This window comes from Taudactylus pleione, unplaced genomic scaffold (genome assembly GCF_031769625.1).
Source record: "Taudactylus pleione unplaced genomic scaffold, aTauple2 ptg000448l, whole genome shotgun sequence".
In the NCBI taxonomy this organism is placed as follows: domain Eukaryota; kingdom Metazoa; phylum Chordata; class Amphibia; order Anura; family Myobatrachidae; genus Taudactylus; species Taudactylus pleione.
Window position 1 is genome coordinate 357,367 of NW_028284850.1, and position 26,397 is coordinate 383,763.

Consider the following 26,397-nt stretch of genomic DNA (forward strand, 5'->3'; position numbering starts at 1 on the left):
ATCTGCAGTTTCTACGATATTGCTTACAGAATATAAACTCAGGATGCAGAGACCTGACTATAAATGGGCTTGAGAAGATTTTATTTGAAAAGCGTGTCCTCGTAGCTTTGTAGACAGTACATTTTGTATGTCCCAGCTTGGATTCGTACCGGGGACCATCTGGTGACTGAGAACCTGTGCTTGTCCAGCTGAGCCACAGAGCATGTGCCTTAATGGCCACCGCACCCCCGAGGGAAGCGCTGATGGCCGAGAGGAGGAAGCAGAGCACCGGAGCTAGGCTCCGCCCCCACGCTATGGCACCCAAACTTAGTTAATCTTGCTATACTAGCTGCTGCTAGTGTTTGTAACATGGGCACATGCAGTATTCGTCTTGGCTGCCCCGCTAATCGGAGCAGTTTATAGAGGAAAGGATATAGCTGGTACTTATACCAGTACTAGAGAGCAGTGTCATCCTTAATGCTGGCTGTCTCCTCTCAGCTTACTTACTGCATTACATGCTGCTTTTTATGTTAACCTGGCTACCCCGCTAGACGGGGAGCCAGGCAATACTCACGAGGCTGCTGATGACGGTGCGCGGCGGACTAACGGAGGTCCGCTATGCGCGCTGCAAGTAGCGGCATGCGGGACCTCCTATGGTGACCCTAGTAGTCAGGGACCCCAGGCAAACTGCATGCAGTTGCGAGTGGGTCCCCCCGGCAGCTTCCAACGGTGCAGACAGGGAATCCAGCTACTGCCTGTCTGTTCCATTCAATGTAAAAACTTCAGCGCTTCTGTAAATTAGACCTCCTTGAGGAGAGGGTGAACATATCAGCTCCCATCGAGGCACAAACTAAGACTGAGGCTTGTAGGGGGGGGAATAGAGGGGGAGGAGCTAGTCGCTCTTTAATTCTTAAAGTGCCAGCTCCCATTCAGCAAAGTCTATACCCCACTGTCTATGCTCTCCAGTGACCCCTAGTGGATGAAGGAGAAACTTGGGATTTTTGATTGAAGGAGCTTGGTGGACTCAGACATAACTGACAGAGCACAGTCTTGGCCCTTGAAATAAGGTTCAACGGGCGCATGATTTGGAGGTGCACGCAATGTTTATGTCGGATGTAGTGGAGCATTGTTTAGTTACTGCGCATGCTCATACATCTCGCCTTGACTGGCATGACTCGGCTCGCTGGACGTCTTTTCATGCAACGTTTCCCCTTCAAATGGTGCACAGTGATGTGAATAGGACACAAGCAGCTTCTGCTGATTAAAATGACATGCAGCATACCTATGTTCTGTGCGCAACTGCGGCTGTATCTGCATAAGAAATGCTACGTTATAGTGTTACAGCCGCTGACACTAACGTAGGATAGATATATGCGGACATATCTGTATTTTGGGGTTTTGTAAATGACATGTAAGTTCAGGAAACTTATGTATCCAAGGCAGGATAACAGCGAGGTGCAAGGAGAATCACAGCAGGCGTATATGTGGCACAATGAAAAAACCTGCACACACCACCAGTTACACAACGCAAGGAAGTGAAATTAAATGGCCCGTTTTTCCACACTACTGAAAATAAGCAACAACATATGTTTAACAGCAGGATTACAATTAAGGCAACATACATTCTAATTTATTGTAAGGCTACACTCCACAATTACCATCCACATGGATCCCTGTAGTGCTATGTAATCTAATCCGGTACATACATTGACAAATTCAGTGAAGGAAATGGCACAGTCTCCATCCTGGTCGGCCTCCTGGATGGTACGGTCAGCAATGCTTCCTAGCTGCTCATCTGATATGTTCACTCCAACCATCATTCGCAGGACCTGCCAGTGAAAAGCAAAATGCATCCCATTAATAGCTAAAAACATCCAGGTAAAAATATTTGCAAACCCTGGGTGAATGGTTTGGCCCATCAATATAAAGATTTCTAAAGCAGACATCAGTCCAACAGGTCCAGCCTTCCTTAGACTGTAATACTGCTGATCTAGTACAAGAGTGGCCAGTTTAGATTCAGAGGGGAAATGAGTCAATCCCTTCCAGAGACCAAGAAAGGCTGATGTATCCCATATGCTGGTGTTGTAGGGCCTAACAACTCAACATGTCTATGTAAATGTGATTTTCCTGCATAGATTTCAGCCACAAATGTACCCAACGCCACATGGGCTCCAATGTGGTTTTGTTTTAATTCCCATCCGGTGAAGGTTCTGTGGTCACACTATGGTTAGTTTAGCTTTGGGTAATTCTGTCTAAACGGCTATTGCTATTTATTCCAATCAGTATTGCTCATGTATGGATAGGTTTAGGACAGAGGTATTCAACACGCGGCCCTCCAACTGCTGTGGAACAGCACTTCCCAGCATTCCCTGCCATAGTTTTGCTATTAGGGCATGCTCGGATGTGTAGTTCCACAACAGTTAAACACCCCTGGTTTAGGACATACTTACTGAAGTTTCCTTCTTGATGAGTCCCAAAACCATTAGTTAGATCTAGAAAAGCTGATCAGCTGTAATGTGTTAGTTACCCCCTTCATGTCTGTTCCAAATGTCATCAAGAAGCTATCTAAGGTTCTCTTCATTAACCTTATTTATGTGGACACCACACACACGATTGTGAACAGGTGTTTATACTGTAAGTGTTACCTGCAGGAGCTCATCACGGGAGATTTTGTCATCTTTGTCCAGATCATACAGCCGAAAAGCAACTGGAAAAAAAAAAAATATATATATAGTACAAATTTGTATTATTTTTATTATGCACTATTAAAGCCTCCATTTACAAGGCAATCTGGATGGCAGGCAATACTTTTATTGCCAAAGGTTCAAACGTGGATATTGAAATTACATAGATCTGGTTATCCAGACCCGATGCGGAGCACATCAAGCTCACTAAAGAGCATCTAGATACATTTCCAGTATGAATTAACCCCTCCATACAAGGTGATAGAGGTCACTTTTTGACCCAGATATTAGGAATCCATGCCTGCATTGTAATATATGTGTGGGGTGCAGTGCCTATCAGATTGTTAGTCTTTGATTAAATACCATCAGATCACAATAGTACAGATGTAAGCTTGTAAATCTGCATGATACATAAATCTCCCCACATGTTATAGCTGCCATCTATCTATGATTTGTAGGGACAGTGCCAGGATTTCTCCTTGGAAATGTGTGAACCTGACATTTGCTATGGCTTTCTTTGCTTTGGTTGGTAGATGTCATTTTTATAATCTGTTCTAGTTTGAACTGAGAGAAAAATTGTAATAAGATCACACTCAATGGTAATATCTTCTTATATGGCTCTGCACACCATGTGCACACACTCACCTGGGCAATGGTAAACTATAGTGGCAACACACTGGCAAATATGAAGGGGATTCAGACAAATTCTAGACTTAATTTAGTAAAAAAATAAAAACATTTTGCCAATGTGTACACATACTGCTAACCAACTTTGGTACGTGTGATTGACTCTCAGGACATCGACAATGAGAAGGGGGACAGTGTGATGTTGAACCCAGCATGCCGATATGGTATAGCACTGTAACCATGTCGGATTTGGAACTTTAAGCACAATGCTTTACCACAATGTCCCCATTCTCATTGGCGATCACACATATCTAAGGCCCTCATTCAGAGCCGTACGCTCTGAGCAGAGCGCACGCTCTGAATGAGGGCCGCCCTCCATAATTATGGAGCGTCCTCCTGGACGCTCGTATAGCTGTGGGTCACCACCCACAGCCTATACGAGCGTGCAGTTTGATGGCCGCGATGGTCTTGACCATCGCCACTGCGAGCCGGAGCCTGCGGTTGAGTTTTTCAACCGCAAGGCCCGGAGTGATTTCGGCTCCATCAGAGCCAAAATCACTCCCACTGACATCACTAGTGATGTCAGTGGGCCGGCTTCTGACGGTAGGCGTTCCCTTGGGAATGCCCCCGTCTGGGAGTCACGCCCCCACCAAAGGGGGCGTGCTGTCAATCAACATCGACAGCACACCCCCTTTGATCAGACACAACGAGCGAAGGAAAGTCCTTCGCTAGGTCGCGTCTGGCGCATGCGCACGACGGACCTCCAGCAGTCGTGCGCAGTGCACAACATCGACCCACTTGCGAGCGGACAGCCGCTTGCGAGTGGGTCTGAATCAGGCCCTAAGTTGGTTAGCAGTAAAAACATACGCAACATTTTTTTTTACTGGGATAGAAAATAAATTCCCTACCTTAAGTAATTAAAGACACATATCTGAGATTTACATTTGTTCTAGGTTACACACACACAGCTTATAATTAGCATAGTGCCACCCAAAACATGACAAGATAAAAAAAACGTTAACTTCATTTCATTTCCATGCTCTGGTCATTGAATTGGTGAAGTTATAATGGGAAGTTCAAGGGGAAAAGGCACCAACTGTGTTCGGCATATTTCAAATAGGCTGAGCAGGAATTAGATGGGTCATACAGTCTCGCTCCACACTCCCCTATCAGGGGAATCCAAGTGGTACATTGAATTTAAGCGCAAATGTTTATTTTATCTCTATTTTTGCCATTTGGCAATCCGCTCTTCATTGCAGAACCTAAACCTTCATGATTCCCCAAGGATTTATCTGATGTGCATCTTTGTATTGTCAGTAACAAACCAGAGATTCCTAAACTCTGACATTACAGTTAACAGTTTCTCAATCTGACAAATGTAATATGTATACAATTTTTTTTAAGCCCTTTAAGAAGACAATTATCCATTTTCATATCAGCTACTACTATGTGCGTAGTATGAGGGGGGGGGGGGAGATCAGCCAGCCCAAGCAAATAGTCTTACTGGTAACACAGAAGTTAGTGCCACTTTTAGGCTGGCATATTTGCATATTATCTCTAGGAAGTGTAGCTTGGAAATTCCCCTGTGGCACATGCTGCCAGTAGGCACGAGCTATCACTGTTGTAGTTGGTCACTCGAGAGCTGACCATAGGGCTCTGACAGAGCTGCTGCATCACCTCCCGCGTCACTGCAGCCTGTTGGTGTATATGCAAAGTGACAGCACACTAAAGCCCATCATGGTCAGATAATACACATAGAAAGTTTTGAGCATTATTGTATCAGTTACTTCAGTGGTTATGGGACAATGTTAAGAGGTAACCTTCATCTTACACAAGAGTTTATTGTGTCTACTGTTCAGAGGCTCCAAGCTGCTGGGATCTTTGGTCTTCTCATTATCTTCAATAGGTCTGAAATGAGCCAGTGTCCTCATAAAGCCACGGAAATTTACTTGGTCCTCCCTGAGGAAATAGAACAAATAATGAGTGATAAGCGATATAACTTTACAGGTGAAAATGGTATAGGCACATTTTGAATAAACGTTATGTCACCACAATTGTGTTTGTTACATAGTAATATAAAAAGACACAAAGTTAAACAAAGCTCATAGGGTAACAGTTGCCAATTTGGCCTCACAGAAGAAATGGAAGGTGAGAAATACTTCCAGATAGAGAAAAAGGGTCCATCTGATAAATGCCCTGGATCCATCACCCCAATAAAGTCCTGTACGAACTATAGCTAAGATACCTTCCCCTGTGAGAAAAGCATCAGTGGCACAGTGGTTAGCATTGCTGCTGCACAGTCCAGGGGTCATGGGTGGGATTCCATCCAGGGCCTTATCTGTGTGGAATTGCATGTTGACCACTGCTAGGACTCTCGTAGCAGAAGGTGATCACTCCTAGAAGCCAGGCTTTTGTTTTCACTGTATTGACCTGTGAGTGTAGAGTTTTATTACAAGCTGAGAGCAATGCAGGGAGAGTGCATGGTGGCACATATAGCTTCATGGATAGGTTTAAAGCTGCAAATAATACTTCCACAAATAAGTACAGTAACAAGGTAAAGTAGTTAATTCTGTCTGTGCTCACACCATTTTATAATGCTGATTAAGCTTCGTTATGCTTAAGTGAGACCGTGCTAAATCTGTGGGTCATCTAAAAGGACAATGAACCTCAAGGTGCGTACACACTAGACTATGTGCTCACGATGCGATATCGTGAGCAATTTCCCTTGAACCCTCTCCTGCACTCCAGTACACGATGTGCAGCAAAAGCGGCATGATGTGTCACAAGATCTATCGAGCACGATTTAGAGACTTGCCGATCTTTAGATGGTGCAGGATAGCAGACAGATGCTTGTACACATCAGGGATATACGTGATGCATGCATCGGGCTGTTAAAAAATAAATAGATGCACAGACGGATCAGAGAGATCAGCCCCCACCCCCCCAAAAAGAGCAACCAGCCTCGGGCTTTAGTGGCCCAGTGCAGGTAGTGGAAGATACGGGGGGCGAACGACAGAGGTCCCCCGCGTATTTTTTGCAGCCAGCACTGCATGTAATGTATGTTTAATGAACTTACTTTGTACGGTGAGTGTGTCCTGTGTTTGTTTTAATATTGCTTTTGCTGTGGAGCTACAGGCCCGTAATGCCCGCATGCTGGCACTTGTGGCTCTCCAAGTACAGAGCATGAGGGGGAGGCTTGGTGGAAACTGTAGTTCCACAGCAAGAGACAAATATTTTCAACACTTTCAAATGTACTCCACTTTCAACCCAGCACCCACCGCTCCAGGGGTGCCGGGGGATAGCCCCAGGCTGCTATCTGCCTAGGCCTGTGGTTACCCTTTATTTGGGGGGTCCCCAGCTCCCCAGGGATCCCCGGCCTGAACCGACTGGCAGTCAGGGTTAATGATTCGGCCAGGGGACACTGATAGGGTTCCTCTTGCTGTGTCATTAGCCCACTGTGAGAAAAAGTTTGGTGCTGTTCAGGATAATACAGGGGAACCCTATGCAATATTTTCCCCTGTATTTCCAGAACCAGGCCCGGATCAGAGCCCAGTGCTGGTTGTGCTTAAATACAGGGAAACCCTACGTCATTTGCCCCCTGTATTTTGCACAACCAGCACTGGGTCACTAAGCCCGCTGCTGGTTGCTCTTTTGGGGCACAGGTTACAAGTTAATTTTTTAGACATAGATGCACGGACGAGGATCCGTCCATGCATCTGTCTTCATGCTTGCAGCACGGATCTCCCTGATCCATGCCTGCAAGCATCGTTTGTGGTTCCGAACGTCATATCAGTCAGGCATAAAGACTGTACGATATGCCGCCGGATCGTGTACGAGATCGGCAGATCTGGTCTGCTGTAGGCAAGATCTGAAGACGTGATGTACGACCTGCAGGGACACGCATCGGCATCGTGAGTGGGCACTGACTATTTGGACATATTTTACATGATCTGTCGTTCCGATGTGTCAGAATCGGGCAAAACGTGTAAAATATCGTCTAGTGTGTACCCCTTTAATCTACTACTCTTCCTAGGGTACCATTTAGACTTACAGCAGCTCTTGTTAGGAATTTGTCCTCTGCACCTCCAAGGTGCTATGTTGCAACCCTATGCAGAGAGATTGATTTGCCAAGGGCTGCTATGCTGACTAGAAGCACCACAAGTTACATTAAGAGCTGCAAAAGGGTGCAAAATAATTGTTGTATGCTGGGAAAATACTGCCTATTTTTGCATGTAGCACACAAATACTGTGCTGCGTTATTACACTGCAGCTGAGCTAGAACAATTTTTTTGTTTTTCACAATTAGGCACTGTGCATGGTATGTATCAAGTTCTACTAAACTAGGCATGTCAAACTCGCGGCCCAAATAAGCATTTTATGCAGCCCGACAGTGCGGGCCCACACCCCTGTCGCGATCGGAGCTCAGCTCCGATCGGGCAGGGTTTACTGTATTGAAAAATGGGAAGGCTGTCTCTGAAGCTATCAGACATTAAAGAAGCCTCTGATCGCTTTAAAGGCCAGCGTTCTTTGTGATGCAGTGCACGGGCGCATGGGTGACGTCATTTAGTCACCCGCGATGAGTGGAGCCTGATGGTCTAGATCTAATTAGATCCAGTTGGCGGTAGAGTCTACACAGGAGCGCTGACGGCGTGGTCTGGGAGGTGTCTAGCGGCCAGCGTGAAGAAAGGCAAGTATTGCGGTTGATGAGCTGTTGCCAGGGGGAAGCAGTCAGAAAGCTGACCGCCAGCTTTACGACTGTCTAATCCCGGCAAGTGTTAAATGACAGGCGTCGAAATCCCAACGCAAGTCATTTTACCTACGCTGGGAGCCCGACGGCCGGCTTCCCGTTCGATGGTAAGCAGGGCATGGACAGCCGCGTGGGGTGGGGGGGGTTAAACATCCCCAAGTGAGGGTTAGGATTAGGCACTCCCCCGAGATTCTTAGGTTTAGGGTGCGGAAAAGTGGAGGGGGGGTTAGGGTTGGGCACCCCTAAGGGAGGGTTAGGGTGGGGAATAGATGAGGGATACTTACCTAGAAATCAGCTGTCTGGATTTGAACCACCATGCGGCCGGCCGTGATTCATACGGATTCCGTTGCCAGGTCGGAGGGTGTGGTTGCTTCCAAGATCCATCAATCTGATATGTAGCAGCGCATGAAATATGCAGGTTTAAAGGGGGGAAATTAAGATGGACTGGAGAGGATATTAGAGATTGGACCATCAACCAGAAAGGGGTGATATTAGGGCAAGTCCACCAGACATGGAAAAAGCCAACTGGAGCACATTTGCTGGGGACAATGTCAGAAGTATTAGGGTACATTTGGTTTAACCGCTCTGGGACAAGATACCAGTGGATGTATACTTTATTCCTTGATAGAACATTTCGAAATGTTGAGCCGGATGGCCTCTCAAAGCAATGCCCAAGTCTGATTCCCAGTTTTGTCCGTGCGTTGCCAGGAGTTAGAGAGTTATGGACTAGGATTAAGTGGTAGATTTGAGATATGATACTTTATCCATAGGCCTATAGATGCAAAGACGTTCCATCACAGTGGGATTTCGGAAGGAGTCCGGAGATTAAAGAGATTAAGTGATAAAATGTCGAATTTGGATGTATTCATAGAAACAAGACTGTGGAAGGGAAGGTTTCTCCCGCAGTTCTGAAAAAGACTGGAGCAAATCCTCCAAAAACATGATGAAAACGTGTGATGCCAGCTGCTGACTAAGTGGAGACCATGTGAGGTGAATGGCCAGGTCAGAAGAAGGGATGACACCATACAGCTGTTTGAGGCGAAGTATGACTAGATAAAGTGAACTTAGAATTGGAGAGAGTCCCAAACAGACAAGGTAAGTATAATTGAGGGGACCAACAAGACAGATAGAGGTCTATGTTTCCGAAGGAGCTACGGGAGGTCAGAAATAAAGGAGGAGACCTTGCCGAGTGCAGACTCCAGATCAACCCAGCGTTTGGTACCTTTGGAGAGGAGTGCCAGGCAACTAGCTGGCTCAGTCTGGAGGCTTGATGATATTTAGCAAACAATGGAGACCAAGGGGCCCATTTATCAAAGGGAATTTGAGGTAAATTCCCCGAAAACACCTGTTTTCGGGGGTTTACCTCAAATACTAAGTATCCCCCGGATGTATGAAGGAGGGACCGCAGCAGGTATCTCCGATACTTGCTGCGATCCCTCCATTGCCGCCGGCAGCCGCCTCCCCCATAGATTTCTATGGGGGATGCGATGCTGCAAAATGTATCAATATCGGGAATGCTTCGCATTCCCGATATTGGCCCCAGCAGCTAACGCTATCTAAAGATAGCGTTAGCCGCTGTAGCCTATGGGGACTTACCGCATATCAGCCGGCGGAGGGATCTGCCAGATCCTTCCGCCGGCAATGGGCGCCGCTCATGTGCAGTCCGCGGGACTGCGCATGCGCAGAAGCCCCGACTGCCCTCCGGAGACATCGCAGGGACGGGCTCTTTTCGGAGCCAGTCTCCCTGCATGTCCCGGATAAAACATCCGGCAGATAGGATCGCATTTTGCAATGCGATCAGGGGCGATACTGCATGCCCTGATCGCATTGCAAAATGCGATCATTAATAAATGGGCCCCCAAGACTTCCAACTGTGGTGCTCTTGAAATGAATGTCTTTGCAAACGAGGTCTCCAATTGTTCCAGATTTATTTGCCATACAGTAATTAAAGAGGAGAGAACACAGGGGGGGAGGGGGGACTGCCACAGGAAGAGTCTAAAAGTAATGTCCTGCCCAAACTACTGTATGTCTTTCAATCACATTAATGTGACCCTGGGGGACATTATTTCTATGTACAATTCATATTTGAGTATGACAATGTTTTCATGTTAACAATGGAGACACTGAACCAAAGTGGTAAAGTATGTTACAAAACTACACATTTAAAGATTCAAAAAAAATAAATCAAAGCAGATGAAGGTCTTTTCTTTACTGCCTCACCACATAGGTTGGGAGATGTGCCATAATCAGACAAAATAGGAAGGACTTACAGAACAAAGTGTAATCGCACAACCCATAGGTTAACGGAAAAAAAAAAGTGTAATCTCCATACCTTAATTTTAAAGTTAGCAAGATGCTCCACATTAGAGAATTAGCAGGATAGTAACTACAGGGGGAACAACATAAAACATGTCAGGACCAGCTGCACACTACCAAGGGACAAAAATACAAAATGTGTCCAGTAGCCCTCAGGGGACACTTATTTGCAGGTGTTAAAGCCTCCACCAAATGGAGGAGGAGTATTGCAGCTCCAAATAGACCAACTAATGAAATGAATATAAGAGGTGTGCTATAACATCTTACACAACTCTAACGCCAAGTAACATAGTAATCTGTGTTCACTGCTAGAGCACCCCTCTTTAATTCATTATATTCGTATACTACTGAGGTGGTTTTCTAATGTGGACACTTTATGAACTTTGGAAAGATAAACAATAGGGAATGTTAAGTAAACAGTCAGAGCACTGCAGAATTTACTCCTTAATCTTATGTGTAACCTGAAGTCTGTATAAATCATGCCCAGTTACAAACCAACCAAATAAGAAAGAGGAAGCAAAATACACTGTACTCACCCTTCGATGAAAAATGCATTAATAATTCGGTCCCCCAAAGGGTTAATGGCTAGTTCCGGTATTCTCTGGAAATCTTCTCGGCTGTTTGAGATAAAAGAAATAGGACTACTTAAAAAACAAATGTTATACAAAATGCAACAAGATCAGCAGTTTCATAGCCCATCTTCAACATCCACTGACCATATGTTAAAGGAGTGGTTCTCAAACTCGGTCCTCAGGACCCCACTCATTACATTTTGCAAGTCACCCAGCAGGTGCACAGGTGTATTTATTACTGAGACAGACACATTTTAAAAGATCCACAGGTGGCTATAATTATTTCACTTGTGGTTCTGTGAGGAGACCTGGAAAACATGCACTGTTTGAAGGACAGTAAGTTATTTGTCCTTTAAGGCACAGGTTCTTAAAAGTTCTCACGGTTTAGTGAATCAGAAAAATGTACCTTACACAAAAAAAAAAATAAAAAAAAAAAAAATGGTTCTTATAATGCAATTGCATTGCAAAGTAGTAATGTAGACAACCGGTCCACATGATATGTATACATTTCACACCACACTGCCTGCTGAATAACGGAAGCAGTGGTGGGTATATTACATGTTATTCACGAACAAGTGGCTATGGGGCCCATTTATCAAAGTGCATTTGAGGTAAATTCCCCGAAAACACCTGTTTTCGGGGGTTTACCTCAAGTACTTAGTATCCCCCGAATGTATGAAGGAGGGACCGCAGCAGGTAACTCCAATACCTGCTGCGATCCCTCCATTGCCGCCGGCAGCCGCCTCTCCCATAGGTTTCTATGGGGGATGCGATGCTGCCAAATGTATCAAATATCAGGAATGCGAAGCATTCCCGATATTGGCCCCAGCAGCTAACGCTATCTAAAGATAGCGTTAGCCGCTGTTTCCTATGGGCACTTACCGCATATCAGCCGGCGGAGGGATCTGCCAGATACTTCCGCCGGCAATGGGCGCCGCTCATGTGCAGTCCTCGGGACTGCGCATGCGCAGAAGCCCTGACTGCCCTCTGGAGACATCGCAGGGACGGGCTCTTTTCGGAGCCAGTCTCCCTGCATGTCCCGGATAATACATCCGGCAGATAGGATCGCATTTTGCAATGCGATCAGGGGCGGTACTGCATGCCCTGATTGCATTGCAAAATGCAATCATTAATAAATGGGCCCCTAAATCTATTAAGCGTAAAACAAACTTTCAGGAGAAAGTCACATAAACCACTAAACTCTGAGCAATACAAGATTGCTGAATGACAATTGAGAAAGTACCTTAAACAAATGTGACACTTGTGCATTTCTGCAGTAAATCAGCCCATACATAGTAAGGCCATATAAAAGACACCTATTTCTTTTAACCAACTGAATCGGCACTCAATGTAGCAAGTCATGACAAGCACACAAACATACCCCCATATCTTGTGTACCAACATACACATAGGTACAAGATCTTTTATCCCAAAGGCTTGGGAAATAGAGTATCTAAGATAAGGTGAAGGGGATTTAAAAATTTGGAACCTTGTGCCCTAAAATAGATCAAAAGCACAAGAAAATTAGTAGACATTATCAATTAAAAATTGACTATTTAGATTTGCTCTTTGTATTGGATTTTTTTTTTTACTGCAACCCTTATGTTTAAAAATTTGATGATACGTAAATATGATTTTTTTACCAAGTACAAATAGCATAGGCACTGTCCATTCTGCATTCAAGTATGCACGTCTCCCCCATTCTTAAAAAAACCACCCTTAAGCCTTACACGCTCTACAGCCATCGACCCATCTCTCCTCCCTTTTGCCTCCAAACTCTTTGATCGTATTGATTACAACCGCCTTACCCCCCTTTTTTTCTTCCCGCTCCATGCTTGACCCATTCCAATCTGGCTTCAGTTCTTTCCAATCCCCTGAAACTGCCCTCACGAAAGTCAGCAATGACCTCCTTGCTGCCAAATCCAAGGACCACTACTCTCTGCTCATTCTCCTCGTCCGCTCTGCTGCTTTTGATATTGCGGACCACCCTCTCCTCATGCTAATTCTTCACTCCCTTGGACTATGTCACACTGCTCTATTCTGCATGTCCGCTACTGACCGTTCCTTCTCAGCCTCCTCTGAGGATTCCACTCCGCACTTCCACTAACTGTAGGTGCCCCCAAAGGGTCCGTTCTTGGACGTCTCCTATTCTCCCTTTATAGGTCGTCTTTAGGTGAACTCAGCATAGAGATGAAAATGGAGGCCAAAATGGCTGACTCAGATCTGCATTTTCTCCCCCTCTCCTATCTCTTCCTGGATGTCCCAGCACTTTCTTAAACTTGACATGTCTTCGACTGAGCTGATCCCGCATAACCTCTTTCCACAATTTAATTATCTATTGACAGCACAACCATTTCCTCTGCCCCAACTGCACTTAGAGATAATCCTGACTCCTCACTCTCCTTCAAACCACACATTTAGTACCTCTTGCAGTCCTGCTGTTTCCATCTCAAAAATATTCCAGGATCAGACCCTCGCTCACCCGGGATATTACCAAGACCCTCATCCACTCACTGGTCATCTCTAGATTGGACTACTGTAACCTCCTATCTGGCCTCCCTGACTCCCACTTCTCTCCACTCTGTCCTCAATGCTGCTGCTCAGTTCATCTTCTCCATAAGTTCTACATCTGCCTTCCATTTTCAGATCAGGCCTTTAATTGAAGGAGCAACAAACTTTTTTTTTTGTACTGCTAGTTTTTACTTTCTAGAACCCCTTTATGGCTGCTGCTACTACATAAAAATCAGATTTTTTGGATTTAAATCAATTTTTTTGTTAAAATTATTTTTATTTTATTTTTTTTTTCTTCAAGTAAGCAGTTTAATTTTAGATGTTTAAACCTTGTTTTAGTAATAAATTAACTTTTGAAGTGAGAACAGTAACAAAATGAACACAGCAATAGAATACACAATAAACAGTTGCATTAAGAAATACAATTAGACTCAAAACAACTGAGTGAAATTCAGAGCCTAAGTCAAACATGTACATGTCTTTCTCCCCGTCCTCACATTTGCCCTCAACAGAAAAGGCTCTGTAGAATGCAATCAGCTTAGCTGCATTTTCATTTCCCAATCTGTTGTGTGTTTTGGATTGTACAAAACCATACGTTGAAAAAATCCTTTCAATTCCTGCACTTGATGAAACTGCGGTGAACATCTGCTTCAGAAGATTTACTACAGAAGTGTTTAACTGAGATTGAGCTGCGTAGGACATCCACCAGGCTAGAGGAGATACTTGGTGTCCACTTCAAACATGTGTAGTGCAAATGGTTTCATGGATGAACGAAAGCATAATTTGACGATTGTTGGCATGAGCAAACTCTATAACAGTCTCCATTTAAGCAGGACTAAGATTTTTCCCCTTTACCTAGGCACAAGTAGATTAACCAGCAAGTGGGCATCTGTGAGTGAAACTTTAGCTATTGCTTTTGCCATCTTTACTACATTGCTGCGGTGTCCAATCTCTTCAAGATCATCTAACAGAATCTTTCACACTTGTACGACATCACTGATCATGCAGTTGAGTCTCTGTGCATGATCTAGAGCTACATTGTTTGATTTAAATCGTGCAACCCTGATTACTACACTTGAGAACATCAGTCTTTCCTTGCACAGGTCCTCCTGACACTCCTTCTGTAGCAGTTTTCCTCACTGACACTATGGGCAGGGGGGGGGGGGGGGTTCTTATCGATCATAATGCATCCATTTACTTTTTGTGGTGTACTTTTGGCATTCTGGACACTCATTCCAAAGGAAGGAAAAAAAAAAAAAAAGGAAGAAGGAGGACTGATACTTCTGTAAATGTTTGTATATGTTGTACTGTCAACACAAAAATGCCAACACTGTAGAAACTTTATTTAAAGCATTTTAACTGTGATATCATGTTGAGTGTCAACTAACTACCTCCCATTATAATCTTGGTGGCATTACATTACCTTGAATGTCCGGCACACAAATGCGAGAAAAAAAAAAAGTAGTTACCCAACTAATATTGAACATGATTTTAAAAAACAAACCTTCATGTAATGAAAGTTCTACGTACAGAAGTTTCCAATATAACAGACAGTCCATTTAGGAGACAACAGACATTACGGAATTTGTGGACTGTAGAATGGTTCTACATCAATTTTACCTGGTCAGCAAATTGGGGATTTTTAAACTTGGTTTTTTCCCTGATCCTCCCCCGAGAAGTTGCCGATCACAAGAGTCCATCGAACGGCGAATGAGGTTGCCTAACGGCAGACTGGAATCGGGGAATTGCCCGGCAGATGTATGGCCCGCATAATTTATCACTGCACAAGTAGCGATTGCATGTCACTCAAAACCTGTGTTGCACAATTGCAATAAGTGACAGTTTAATCTTCCCACATCAAGCAGTGCAAAGTTCATTACTTTACCTATTCTACCATGAATAAATAGTTTAATAAAAAGGCCAGCGAGATAAGTAGTACAGGGATAGGCAGGCAACACATCAAAGCATTGAGGTTGTAGATTAATAAAAAATAATATTGTGCTCATAGCAAAACATTTCTCTTTGTTTCAGCCACTAAAAACGACAATTACCGGTCCAAGCCAATAGGTCTACTTTATTCTGCATAGTAAATCCAACCCCACGTGCCCAGCCTGTAGTAATGCCAATTGCTTTCTAGATGAAGACAGAATTTTAAATTGTCTACATCAGCCAGATTAGAAATGTACTAACATGTAAAACAAGCAAATGCTTTGCAAAAGATAAAATAAAAATATACACCATTGCGGTATAACTGTTTTTTTCCATTAAAAAATCTTGCAAACAGGTATAAGAATGTTGTGCTTCTGTGCAAAATTATAAGTTTACAGATATGTCCTCATACACCTACAGTAGCCTAAATACACCATGCGGCATATTAAATCCTGCGCAACTCTGCTTGTGCCAAGCATCTTTTAGACCTGAAAATGCGTTTGTCACAATCGGATGAGACAAACCACTTCCTGAGACAGCACTGATCCATATGATATGTGAGACTTGTATAATCTGTGTGCACCAGAGTCTATATATGAAGCGCAACTAAGTTTGGCCACGGCATCATAGCACTTCGTACACAGACTGATATGCAACACTTGTACATCTATGTGTGACCGAGTCTGTATAGTGCTATGATGCAGCGGCCGTGGCCAAGTTTAGTTGCACTTCATATACAGACTCCGTCACACACAGATATACAGTGTCACATATCAAACTAATCAGTGCAGTCTCAGGAAGCAGTTTGTTGCATCCAGAACCAGGTGCGCTGAGAAGGGCTGTTTAAAGAGACTGCAGCATTAGTGTATGAGAACATATCTGCATTCGCAATATCCCAACTTTGTATAGATTGTATTGTTTTACATGTTTAAAATCGGACACTTAACCTTTTTTCTTCTTCTTCTTCCCTCCCCCCACTACCCGTTTCCCATTTTACTTTATATTACCTTTATTATGGTTGAAGTCACTACAATAATTTCTTGGTTATTTTTCTATGGAATGGTAAAATGAGAAAATTGTGGCAAAGTCATTTTCTCAAAACCACAAATGATTTGTATTCTATGTTATGACTGTGACATACCTTTGTGATATATTTGTTTGTGTATCATGATTTGATGACTTCAATAAACACATTTTTGATAAAAATCGAACAGACAACTAGCAGAACCCGCAACAAATTCAGATTATTCCTATGAATTAAGACTACCACTCAGCTTCAAAGCACTTCAGTTATATGAGGGAATAACAGCCAACAGTGATCTACAATCTATGTTTATCTACTACTTAAACATTTGCTGTGACATGAGATAGTATGTACATTACACATGGTCCAATGGAGTGCAACAATATACGGTGGCCTGCATCGCAAGGGTTACATTGTAATTTGAACATTCTCAAAACTGGTATCATGTAAGACGCTTACATAGACTATCAGAATTTAATAGCACTTCCTAAAGTCTATAACAAATGGTAAAACTATATGCTCCAAAGAGCATATATCAGGCGCACTCTTATAGGAATAATCAAGAACAGCTGATACAGCAGCTCTCAAAAAGGGGCGTTTGGGAACACCCCACATACAAAGGTAACAAACAATATCACAATAAAGTAATATACAAGATATAGTGCATATGGCCAATAAGATTACTATTGAGTTTTATTAGCCATATGCACTATATCTTTTTTATAATTGACCATTGTTGCCTAGAGTTTTATGTGCTCTAATAAATGTTGACTATAGCATAGCGCTCTCTTGTATATTACTTTGTGATATTGTTTAACAAAGGGTAGTGTGCCAATACACACATTACATTAAGTAGGACTACTAATGCTTCCTGTGTACCAGTTTCATTTGGAACGCAAACATCTTGAAGATTTTATCAGCACAAAAGTAAACTTGAGTAGGAGTTTAATGATATTTCTGAAACTAAAAGCACATTATACACATAAAGGAACATTCATTCATAACACCAAACTAGATCCATTTATCCATCAGAAGAGAGGAAGAAAAAGTCTTACCATTAAATTAGATTTAGACTAAAGCGACAATCAACAATGCCTGCGAGCAAGCGCCATTGTTTTTATAAGCATTCTTAAGGTTTGTGTTTCAACAACAGGTGTGTTTATACCTTTAATCTTTTTGGGGGTACGGCACCCACAATACAGCTGCATAGGTATATAGTATGACGAGTTGACAGGACCCCATTATAGTTGTTTGGGTATATCTCGTCCTCAGTGGTTAAATGGACACAGTACTTTTAGTCCTTTCCCTGTTCCCTTAATCAGCATTTTAGTCCTTAATTGTATGTTAACTATATATTTAATTCATGGAATTCTGTGTTGCGTTACTGGGGAGATTGGTAAATAAATGAAATGCTAGGAGTGAATATAACCTTTCCAGAGTTTATACAAATAACAGAGAAGTTATGTTTGGAAAAGAATAGACTTCAGTTGTAGTGATTAGATAAATAATCATTTATCAATACTCCATTATATTATCTGTGGTCATTTTCTCTCTCCAAGGGGTACACTCGTTATTAGTCATTAGTTAAAATAAAATATAAGTTAAAATGTAATGTCCTCTTGTTCCCTGAAATACCTAGGAGTGTGCCTGACTAGAACCAAAGATGTAATTGAATGCAATTATGCCCCTCTTCTTGCCACTTTTGAAACTGCCATGAAAGACAGGATGTGTCGTGAAGTATCCTGGCTGGGCACAATAGCCACCTTTACAATGGTCCTCCTGCCAAAGCTGTTGTATCTGTTCCGTACCATCCCCAGAGTCCTCCCTAAAGTCATGTGCAATAAATGTAATAAAGCCATAGGCCGTTACATCTGGAAGGGGGGGTAAGCCAAAGATAGCAAGAGCAACTCTCTCCTTACCTAAACTAAACTAAAGTGGCATTCCCAGATAGAGAAATATCAGTATGCCAGTTTGTTAAATCAGGCGAGAGATTGGTTTGCAGAAGATATTATTAAGCCTTAGGCAACATGTGAATTGGAGGCAGTAAAACCCTTAACCTTTCCAGACTTCTTATGGCTCCCTGTCTCCGCACAACCTCCAAGTTCCAAGCATTCTAGTTCAGTTAGTGACACAATACAGGTGTGGAATAGACTCGTTACTAAGTGCGAAGACATTTCTTTACTGACACCACTACTCTCAACATCTTGTATACTGTAGCTAGATTAATTGGAAACTTACAGGTGGAGCCTTGGAGGGCTGCAGGATTGAACTCCTGGGGGATATGATGGCTGGTGGATGAATGCTCTCCTTTTCTGAACTTCAGAGTAAGTTCAATCGCCCGAAACAGGATTTTTTCAACTATCTCCAGATACGGCACTGAGTTCAAAGCTTGTCCACCTTCAAGGCCCAACATATATCCTTACCAGATTTTATACTGAACCAGTTCGTTCTCTAACCATAAATGGGGTATTACACGGTGGTATCAACTTCTAATAACGAAGAATAGTCCAAATAAATTCATCTGCTTACAAACATGGGAGGAGGAGTTCGAGATCGTTAGAGAAGGAACATTGGGAAATAATTTTTCATACCCGTTTTAGGATGTCTCGTTGCATCAACCACTCAGAAATGTACTTAAAGTTACTCCATAGATTGTACTTCACCCCTGAGAGAACACAAAATTTGGCCATCCATTTCTAAATTTTGCTGGAGGAAGTGTGGAGGTGTGGGAAGTATTTTCCATATATTTTGGTCTCGCCCTCTACTGAGATCTATTTGGTTGGAAGTATTTACCATGATTGGGGACATTACAGGAGTGACAATACCACTGGATCCAGTGGTTGCGCAGTTTAATTTTTTCACTGGGAATCAAAGGGATAGATATATATAGCTGTATTATCTATCTAATGGGGCATGTCCTGATTTCTACAAAAGCTGCTATTGCGCAGATGTGGAGATCAGACAGCGTACCCAGTTTAGGCTTCATAATAAGGATCAAAGTCATTGCGATTTTGAGACAGCGGAGAGCAAAGTACTCTACTGCGGTCTCGTCTCCCCACAAGCTGTGGTTTAAATGGAAAGAATAGAGAGTCAGGGAGGACATTCCTTGAGATCTGGTCCAGTTGATCTTGGAATTCTTCATTCCCCTTCTGATACTGATGCTTCTTGAGCTCTAAACATGTATTATTTTGATGATATATAACCGAATTATAAATATGTCGCTTTGAAAATGTGATATCTGTATTTAACCCCTGAATGTGTACTTTAAGATTCTGCTATTTTACTCTTTAATTATTATTAGTATTAAAGTGTTCTATTTTATTTACTTGATCTAATTTTATTCTTCATTTCTGTACCTGTTAAAAATTAAACTCAAAAATCTATTGTAAGAAATAAAAAATGAATGTCCTTCCTAAATTACTGTACCTATTTCAGACCCTTCCTGTCATGGTCCCTTCCCAGGTTCTCACTTCTCTTCAATCTTTCTGTTGTACATTTATTTGGAATAACAGGCACCCTCATCTACATAGGGAGGTCCTCTTCAAGAGGGCTACAGTTGAGGGACTTAACCTCCAGTCAATCTCCAAATATCAGCCTTCCAGTATCAGTCAGTTGGTAGCCTGGCACTCTTCAAAAAGGTATTAAGATGGTTTCAACTTGGAAAGTGATCTTGGTGAAGTGGCTTCTGTATCTGACCTTCCATGGCTTCTCTGCAAATACTAACCTCCCTCTGCCCTAAGAGTTCCTTCAATAGCCCTCACTTTCAATTTGGGACTCTTGCCACCATGTTTGCTTTCTTTACCTACCCTTCCCCTTAAACACCCTTATGGCATCGCCCCTCCTTTCACCCTGGTCAATCATCCCATATGACTGCTCTTTGGTCTGCGGCTGCCATAACTTGCTTTCAACATGTCCATGACAGATTTGCTCCACAATCCTTTACATAAATTTAAGAGAGACATCTTCCACTTCCTGCTTTTATCAGTATCTTCAAGTTCGTAATTTTGTTAATTTATCCCTTAACACCCTAGGCACTCTTTGCAATCCTACAGCAATGGAATGTTTTTGCATACAGTATATCGACCCACGGATAGAGGCATTATCTCCAAGTTATATCATTCCATTTTAACTCTGGACCTATTGCCTTTGGCTGCCCATGAATCTCTTGGGAAACAGATTTGGTTGAATCCCTGGGGGAGGTCACCTGGGAGGCAATGCATCTAAAACATTTCAAAATGCTCTATTAGTGTCTCCATCAAGGAGAACTCCTATGAAGTATACTCCCGTTGGTACCTTGTCCTGGAACACAAACACCAAATATACCCTTAATGCTTCTGATTTATGCTGGTGCCAATGTGATCAAATAATATGAGATATGGTAAGAACTTACCCTTGTTATCTCTATTTCTACGAAGTCCATAGGGTTCCACAGGATACCTTGGGATATAGGTGTGACGTCAGTCGCTGGGCACCATAGAGTTAAGCTTTTCAGCCTCCCAGGATGCACTAGGGTCCGCCTCCTATACCCCACCCCCGAGCCAAGGCACCTCAGTTAGTTATCAAGCCATAGGCCGGAGGAGGAGAAGGAAGAGAGAGAAAAAAGATCTGGACACATACAAGAATCACATTCTCACCAGAGGGAGACTGAAAACCGGTGACCAGAGCAAAGCCCATCTGCAGCACAGGTGCGACAGGGCGGGAGTCCTGTGGAACCCTATGGACTTCGTAGAAATAGAGATAACAAGGGTAAGTTCTTACCATATCTCATGTTTTCTACTTCAGGGTCCATAGGGTATCCACAGGATACCTTGGGGATGTCCCAAAGCAGTATCCTTTAAGGGTGGGGACGCTCCTGTGCAGAAAGGAGAATCCGCCACCCGAAGGAAGCATCCTGAGAGGCGAAGGTGTCAAACCTGTAATACCTCACGAAGGTATGGACAGAGGACCACGTAGCAGCCTTGCAGATCTGAACTGCCGAGGCACCACGTTGAGCTGCCCACGAAGGACCCACAGACCTAGTGGAATGAGCCTTCAGAGAAGGAGGGACCGGTAGGCCTTCATGAAGATAAGCTTCCGAAATAGCCATACGGATCCAGGCTGCCAAAGTTTGCTTTGAAGCAGGCCAACCCTTTTTACGGAAGCCATAGAGGACAAACAAAGCGTCCGACTTCCTAAACGAAGAAGTGCGGTCAACATAAGTCCTTAAGGCCCGCACAACATCCAAAGAGGCCTCACCCACGGAAAGACCCGGTGAGTTAAAGGCCGGAACAACGATTTCCTCGTTAACATGAAACTGGGAAACAACTTTGGGAAGAAACTCGGGCCGAGTGCGGAGCACTGCCCTGTTCCCATGAAAAACCAAGAAAGGGGGTCTACAAGAAAAAGCCCCTAAATCAGAAACACGTCTGGCCGAAGCAATGGCCAGAAGGAAAACAGTCTTAGCTGTTAGCCATTTAATATCCACTGAGCCCAGTGGTTCAAACGGCGGTCCTTGGAGAGCCCTCACAACCACAGCCAAATCCCAAGGCGCCACAGGTGGAACAAAGGGCGGCTGAATGCGGAGAACACCTTGCATAAAGGTGCGCACATCCGGGATTGTAGCAATCCTACGGTGAAACCAGACAGACAGGGCCGAAACCTGTACCTTCAAAGAAGCAAGGCGAAGCCCATGATCTAGTCCAGCTTGTAGGAAGGCGAGAATCCGAGACAGACGAAACTCCCGCGGTGCATAACCTCTCGGTCGACACCACTGGAAGAACGTATGCCACACGCGATGGTATATCCTCGCGGAAGACGGTTTCCGAGCTCGCAACATGGTACGCACTACAGAGCTGGAAAACCCCTGGGACCTCAGCATGGCCGTCTCAACAGCCACGCCGTCAAAGACAGCAGAGTCAGGTCCGGGTGAAGGCAAGGACCCTGAGACAGAAGGTCCGGTCGTAGCGACAACCGCAGAGGACTGTCCACGGACAGACCCTGAAGGTCTGAGAACCAGTGCCGTCTGGGCCACGCGGGAGCCATCAACAGGAGCGTCTCTCCTTCCTGTTTGAATTTCCGGATTACCCGTGGAAGAAGGGAGACCGGAGGGAACAGGTATGCGAACCGGAACGTCCACCGGACGGACAGAGCATCCACCAGAGACGCCCCTTCGTCTCTTGTGCGAGACCCGTACACCGGCAACTTGTTGTTGTGCCGGGACGCCATGAGGTCGATCTCTGGAAGACCCCATCTGTCCACCAGCAATTGAAAAACGGCCGGGTGCAGGGACCATTCCCCCGGATGAACGTCCTGGCGACTTAGAAAGTCCGCCTCCCAATTTAGCACTCCCGGGATGAAGACCACTGATATGGCCGGAAGATTGCGCTCCGCCCAAACCAGGATCCGAGAGACCTCCACGAGAGCCGCCCGACTTCGGGTTCCTCCTTGCCTGTTTATGTAGGCCACGGTGGTAGCGTTGTCCGACTAAACCTGTACCGGGCGACCCTGGAGAACCCGATGTGCCTGCTGGAGAGCATTGAAGACCGCACGGAGTACCAAGATACTGATTGGAAGCTCCGCTTCTGTCGGCGTCCACCTGCCCTGGAACAAGTGTGGACCCGAAACTGCACCCCAGACCCGAAGACTGGCGTCCGTTGTCAACAGGACCCAATTTGGAACCCAGAACGGACGTCCCCCGCTGAGATGGGTCGTCTGTAACCACCAGGCAAGGGACAGGCGAACCTCCGGGGTGAGCACAATTGTCTGGGACTTCAGAGACTGCGGCAGCCCGTTCCACTTGGACAGAATCAGGTGCTGCAGAGGTCTGGAGTGAAACTGGGCATATTCCACCATGTCGAACACCGACACCATGGAGCCCAGTAACCTAATCGCCGAGTGTAGAGACACCCGGCGACTGAGCAGACAACTGCGCACCCTCGACTGTAAAGCAGAGATCTTTTCCTCCGTCACGAAGATCCTCTGCTGTTCCGAGCCCAATAAGGCTCCGAGGTGCAGAATCCTCCGAAACGGGATTACAGTGGACTTCTGCCAGTTGATTATCCAGCCGTGCCGTTGCAGTAGCGCAATGGTCAGGCCCAAGTGGCGTAGAAGGAGCTCTGGAGATCCTGCCACCAATAAAAGGTCGTCCAAGTACAGCAACATGCGGACTCCCTGCAGCCGCAGAGAAGCCGCCATGACCGCCATCACCTTGGTGAACACACGTGGTGCTGTCGCCAGGCCAAAAGGTAACGCCCGAAACTGGAAGTGGTCGCTGCGGATTGCAAACCTGAGGAACTGTTGATGGCGCAAAATAGGGACATGCAGGTAAGCGTCCTGTATGTCCAATGACACCATGTAGTCCCCAGGTTCCAGCGCCAGAATGATGGACCGTAGGGTCTCCATCCGAATCTTCGGAACCCGCAAAGACCTGTTGAGTGCTTTGAGGTTGAGAATCGGACGATGCGACCCATTGGGTTTCTGTACCAAAAAAAGATTTGAATAGAAACCCTGGCCCCTCTGGGAGAATGGAACAGGCACTATAACTCCAGCCTGGAGCATAGTGTGCAATACCTTCAGCAGCTCCGTAGCCTTGTTCCGGTCTGATGGTAGACCCGTGGTGAAGAATCGAGCCGGGGGTCTGTGCCGGAAGAGGGCGTACCCGTGGGAAAGCACCTCGAGAACCCAAGTGTCTGTCGTAGTGGCTGACCAACACTGGGCGAACTGCAGCAGGCGGCCTCCCACTTTGGGATCCCCCAAAGGGAGGCCCGGACAGTCAGGTCGCAGGCTTGTCATCTGGCTTGGGGGCCGGACGTCTGGTACTCCATGCCTGCTTCCGGGGCTTGGCCGATTTCTTAGGGCCAGCCTGTCGAGGAAAAGACTGGTTTGGGCCTGCCCTGGGCCCTAGATGACCAAAAGGACGATGGTCCAGAACCAGAAGGAGCAGCGGCCGACGGGAGACAAGCAGATTTGGCTGCAGCCAGCGTGGCCACAATCTTATCCAGATCCGGACCGAAGAGAACTTCTCCGGTAAATGGCAACGCCTCCAGACCCCTTTTGGAATCTGCGTCCGCCTTCCAGGATCGCAGCCACAAGGTGCGACGAGCAGCCACCGCTGCTGAAGAAATTCTAGACACCAGAGTACTAATGTCTAAGGCCGCCTCGTTGATATAAGTGGCCGAATCACGGAGATTACCAATCAACTCCGCCTGTTCGGCTGGACAGTCGGAATCAAAAGATGCCTCTAATGAATCCGCCCAGCGCTCCATCGCTCTGGCAACCCAGCAAATGGCCATAGCCGGTCGTGCTGCCCCCCCCCCGCAAGGGAATAAGCGGAGTTCAGGCAGATCTCCACCTTGCGGTCCGTAGCATCCTTAAGGGAGGACATAGATGGCATTGGCAATACGGACAAGACAGGTCACGTGAGAATCCACCTGTGGAGGGGATTCCCACTTTGCAAAATAATTATCCGCTAACGGATAAGCCACCGCCAGGCGCCTCTGCGGCTGGTATCTTTTGCCAGGCTGTTTCCATGCCTCCTCTAAATGGTCCACTAACTGACCTGAAAGAGGAAAGACTGTGGCATCGCCCTTCACATCTTTAAAAAAGGCGTACTTAGATTTAGCCGCGGGGGGAACTTCGTCCTCAATCACCAAGGCTGTGCGGACTGCCCGAATAAGTCCAGGAATATATACCTTGGACCTAGCGTCAGCGTCCTTAGTATGGAGAGGTTCCTGATCGTAAGGATCCAGAAGCTCCCCATCATCAGACGTCCCCTCGTCATCCTCATAAGGAGCCGACAGACGCCACCGGCCGTTTATGTGGCCGGATCACAGACTCCCCTTGCAACACATCCGACAAGTGCTGTACAGAACTAGTCAGGGAGTTAACCCACGCCGGCTCCTGAAAAACTGGGAGCGGGGAAATAGGGAGACTGTGGGGTACCACCAATTGTCGTGGGAAACCCTGCATGGGTGACAACACCACTGACTGCTGGGACAAACCCATCGGTGTAAACGCGGGTTGCGGAGCTAACTGGCCCACCAAGGTTGTAAGCGCCTGAGCGAAACAAGCCCAGGGTGGCTCCTGTACCGGTTATGTAACCGTAAGAGGCCGCGCCATGGACAAACACTGCCGGCAGAGGCCCTCCGCGCTACCCTCCCCCAACGGTACTTTACACGTAGTACACTGTAGCCGGAGAGGAAAATCACTTTCAGACATGATGGCACCAAGTATGTGACCACTCTCACCAATTATATATCAAATAGGCGAGAGACCACCCTGCAGCACCGCACCGCAAGGGCTTAGCAGAAAGAACAGGGACAGTAATAAAGCTGACAGTTTAGAAGAAAAGTTACAGGCAGCAGCGCTAGCAGTCACATACAATGCAAAGAAATATCAATTCCTGCACTAACAGCGCTGATCAATCAACTACGCAGACACAGGGCCTGTTAGGACACAGCGCAGCATACACAGACCTGACCCAAATCGGAGAGGTATGCGGGGGGGTCCCAGACCACGATGCTTCCGTCCAGGCTTCCAGCAGCGTTCACCATGCGTTCAGGGGAAGATGGCCGCCAAGGAGCAGAGAGGAGGCTGGCCTGGGGGAGGAGCGCTGCCACAGGACCAGTCGGCAGCGTGCAGAGAGGGCTGTGTGCAGCGGGGGAGGCGCCGGCTGTGAGACAGGGAAGGCGCGCTCCCCTGGCATGCATTTAACCCCTGGGACGCCGCAGCGCTACCGCTCTGCTGCGGTCCGCTGTCCCAGGGGGTAGTGGAAGCGCAGGTTGGTCGCCTGGCTCCACGCTGCAGCCAGTCCCCAGGGAGCCCCCTGCCTGGGGACTCAGGACCATGTGATCAGCGGGGACCCACCGCGGGACCCCGTTGCTTACCTTTGTCCCCCTTGAATCCGGCCATGGTCCGGAACATCTGGGGTCACCGCTAGCTGTGACCCCAGATGCTCACCAGCATCCCCGGATCGGTACCGGCGTTCTGGTACCGGCGGGGGTGTAGGGAAGACAGCATGGACGTCAGGAC

At 45.7% G+C, this 26,397-nt stretch overlaps 1 protein-coding gene across 2 annotated transcripts in view; it reads right to left on the bottom strand.

Moving 5' to 3' along the window:
* Nucleotides 1-26,397, bottom strand: part of LOC148505580 (calcineurin B homologous protein 1) — a 60,363-nt gene that overhangs the window by 13,274 nt on the left and 20,692 nt on the right. The window contains exons 3-7 of one of the 2 annotated variants that reach the window (XM_088448040.1): nt 10,890-10,970; nt 10,370-10,423; nt 5,122-5,249; nt 2,625-2,686; nt 1,686-1,808 (exon numbers count right to left, since the gene is read on the bottom strand). In XM_088448040.1, the coding sequence (XP_088304166.1) occupies nt 1,686-1,808; nt 2,625-2,686; nt 5,122-5,249; nt 10,370-10,423; nt 10,890-10,970 (448 nt within the window). The remainder of the gene's footprint in view (nt 1-1,685; nt 1,809-2,624; nt 2,687-5,121; nt 5,250-10,369; nt 10,424-10,889; nt 10,971-26,397) is intronic. The other variant, XM_088448041.1, reaches the window with a different exon arrangement.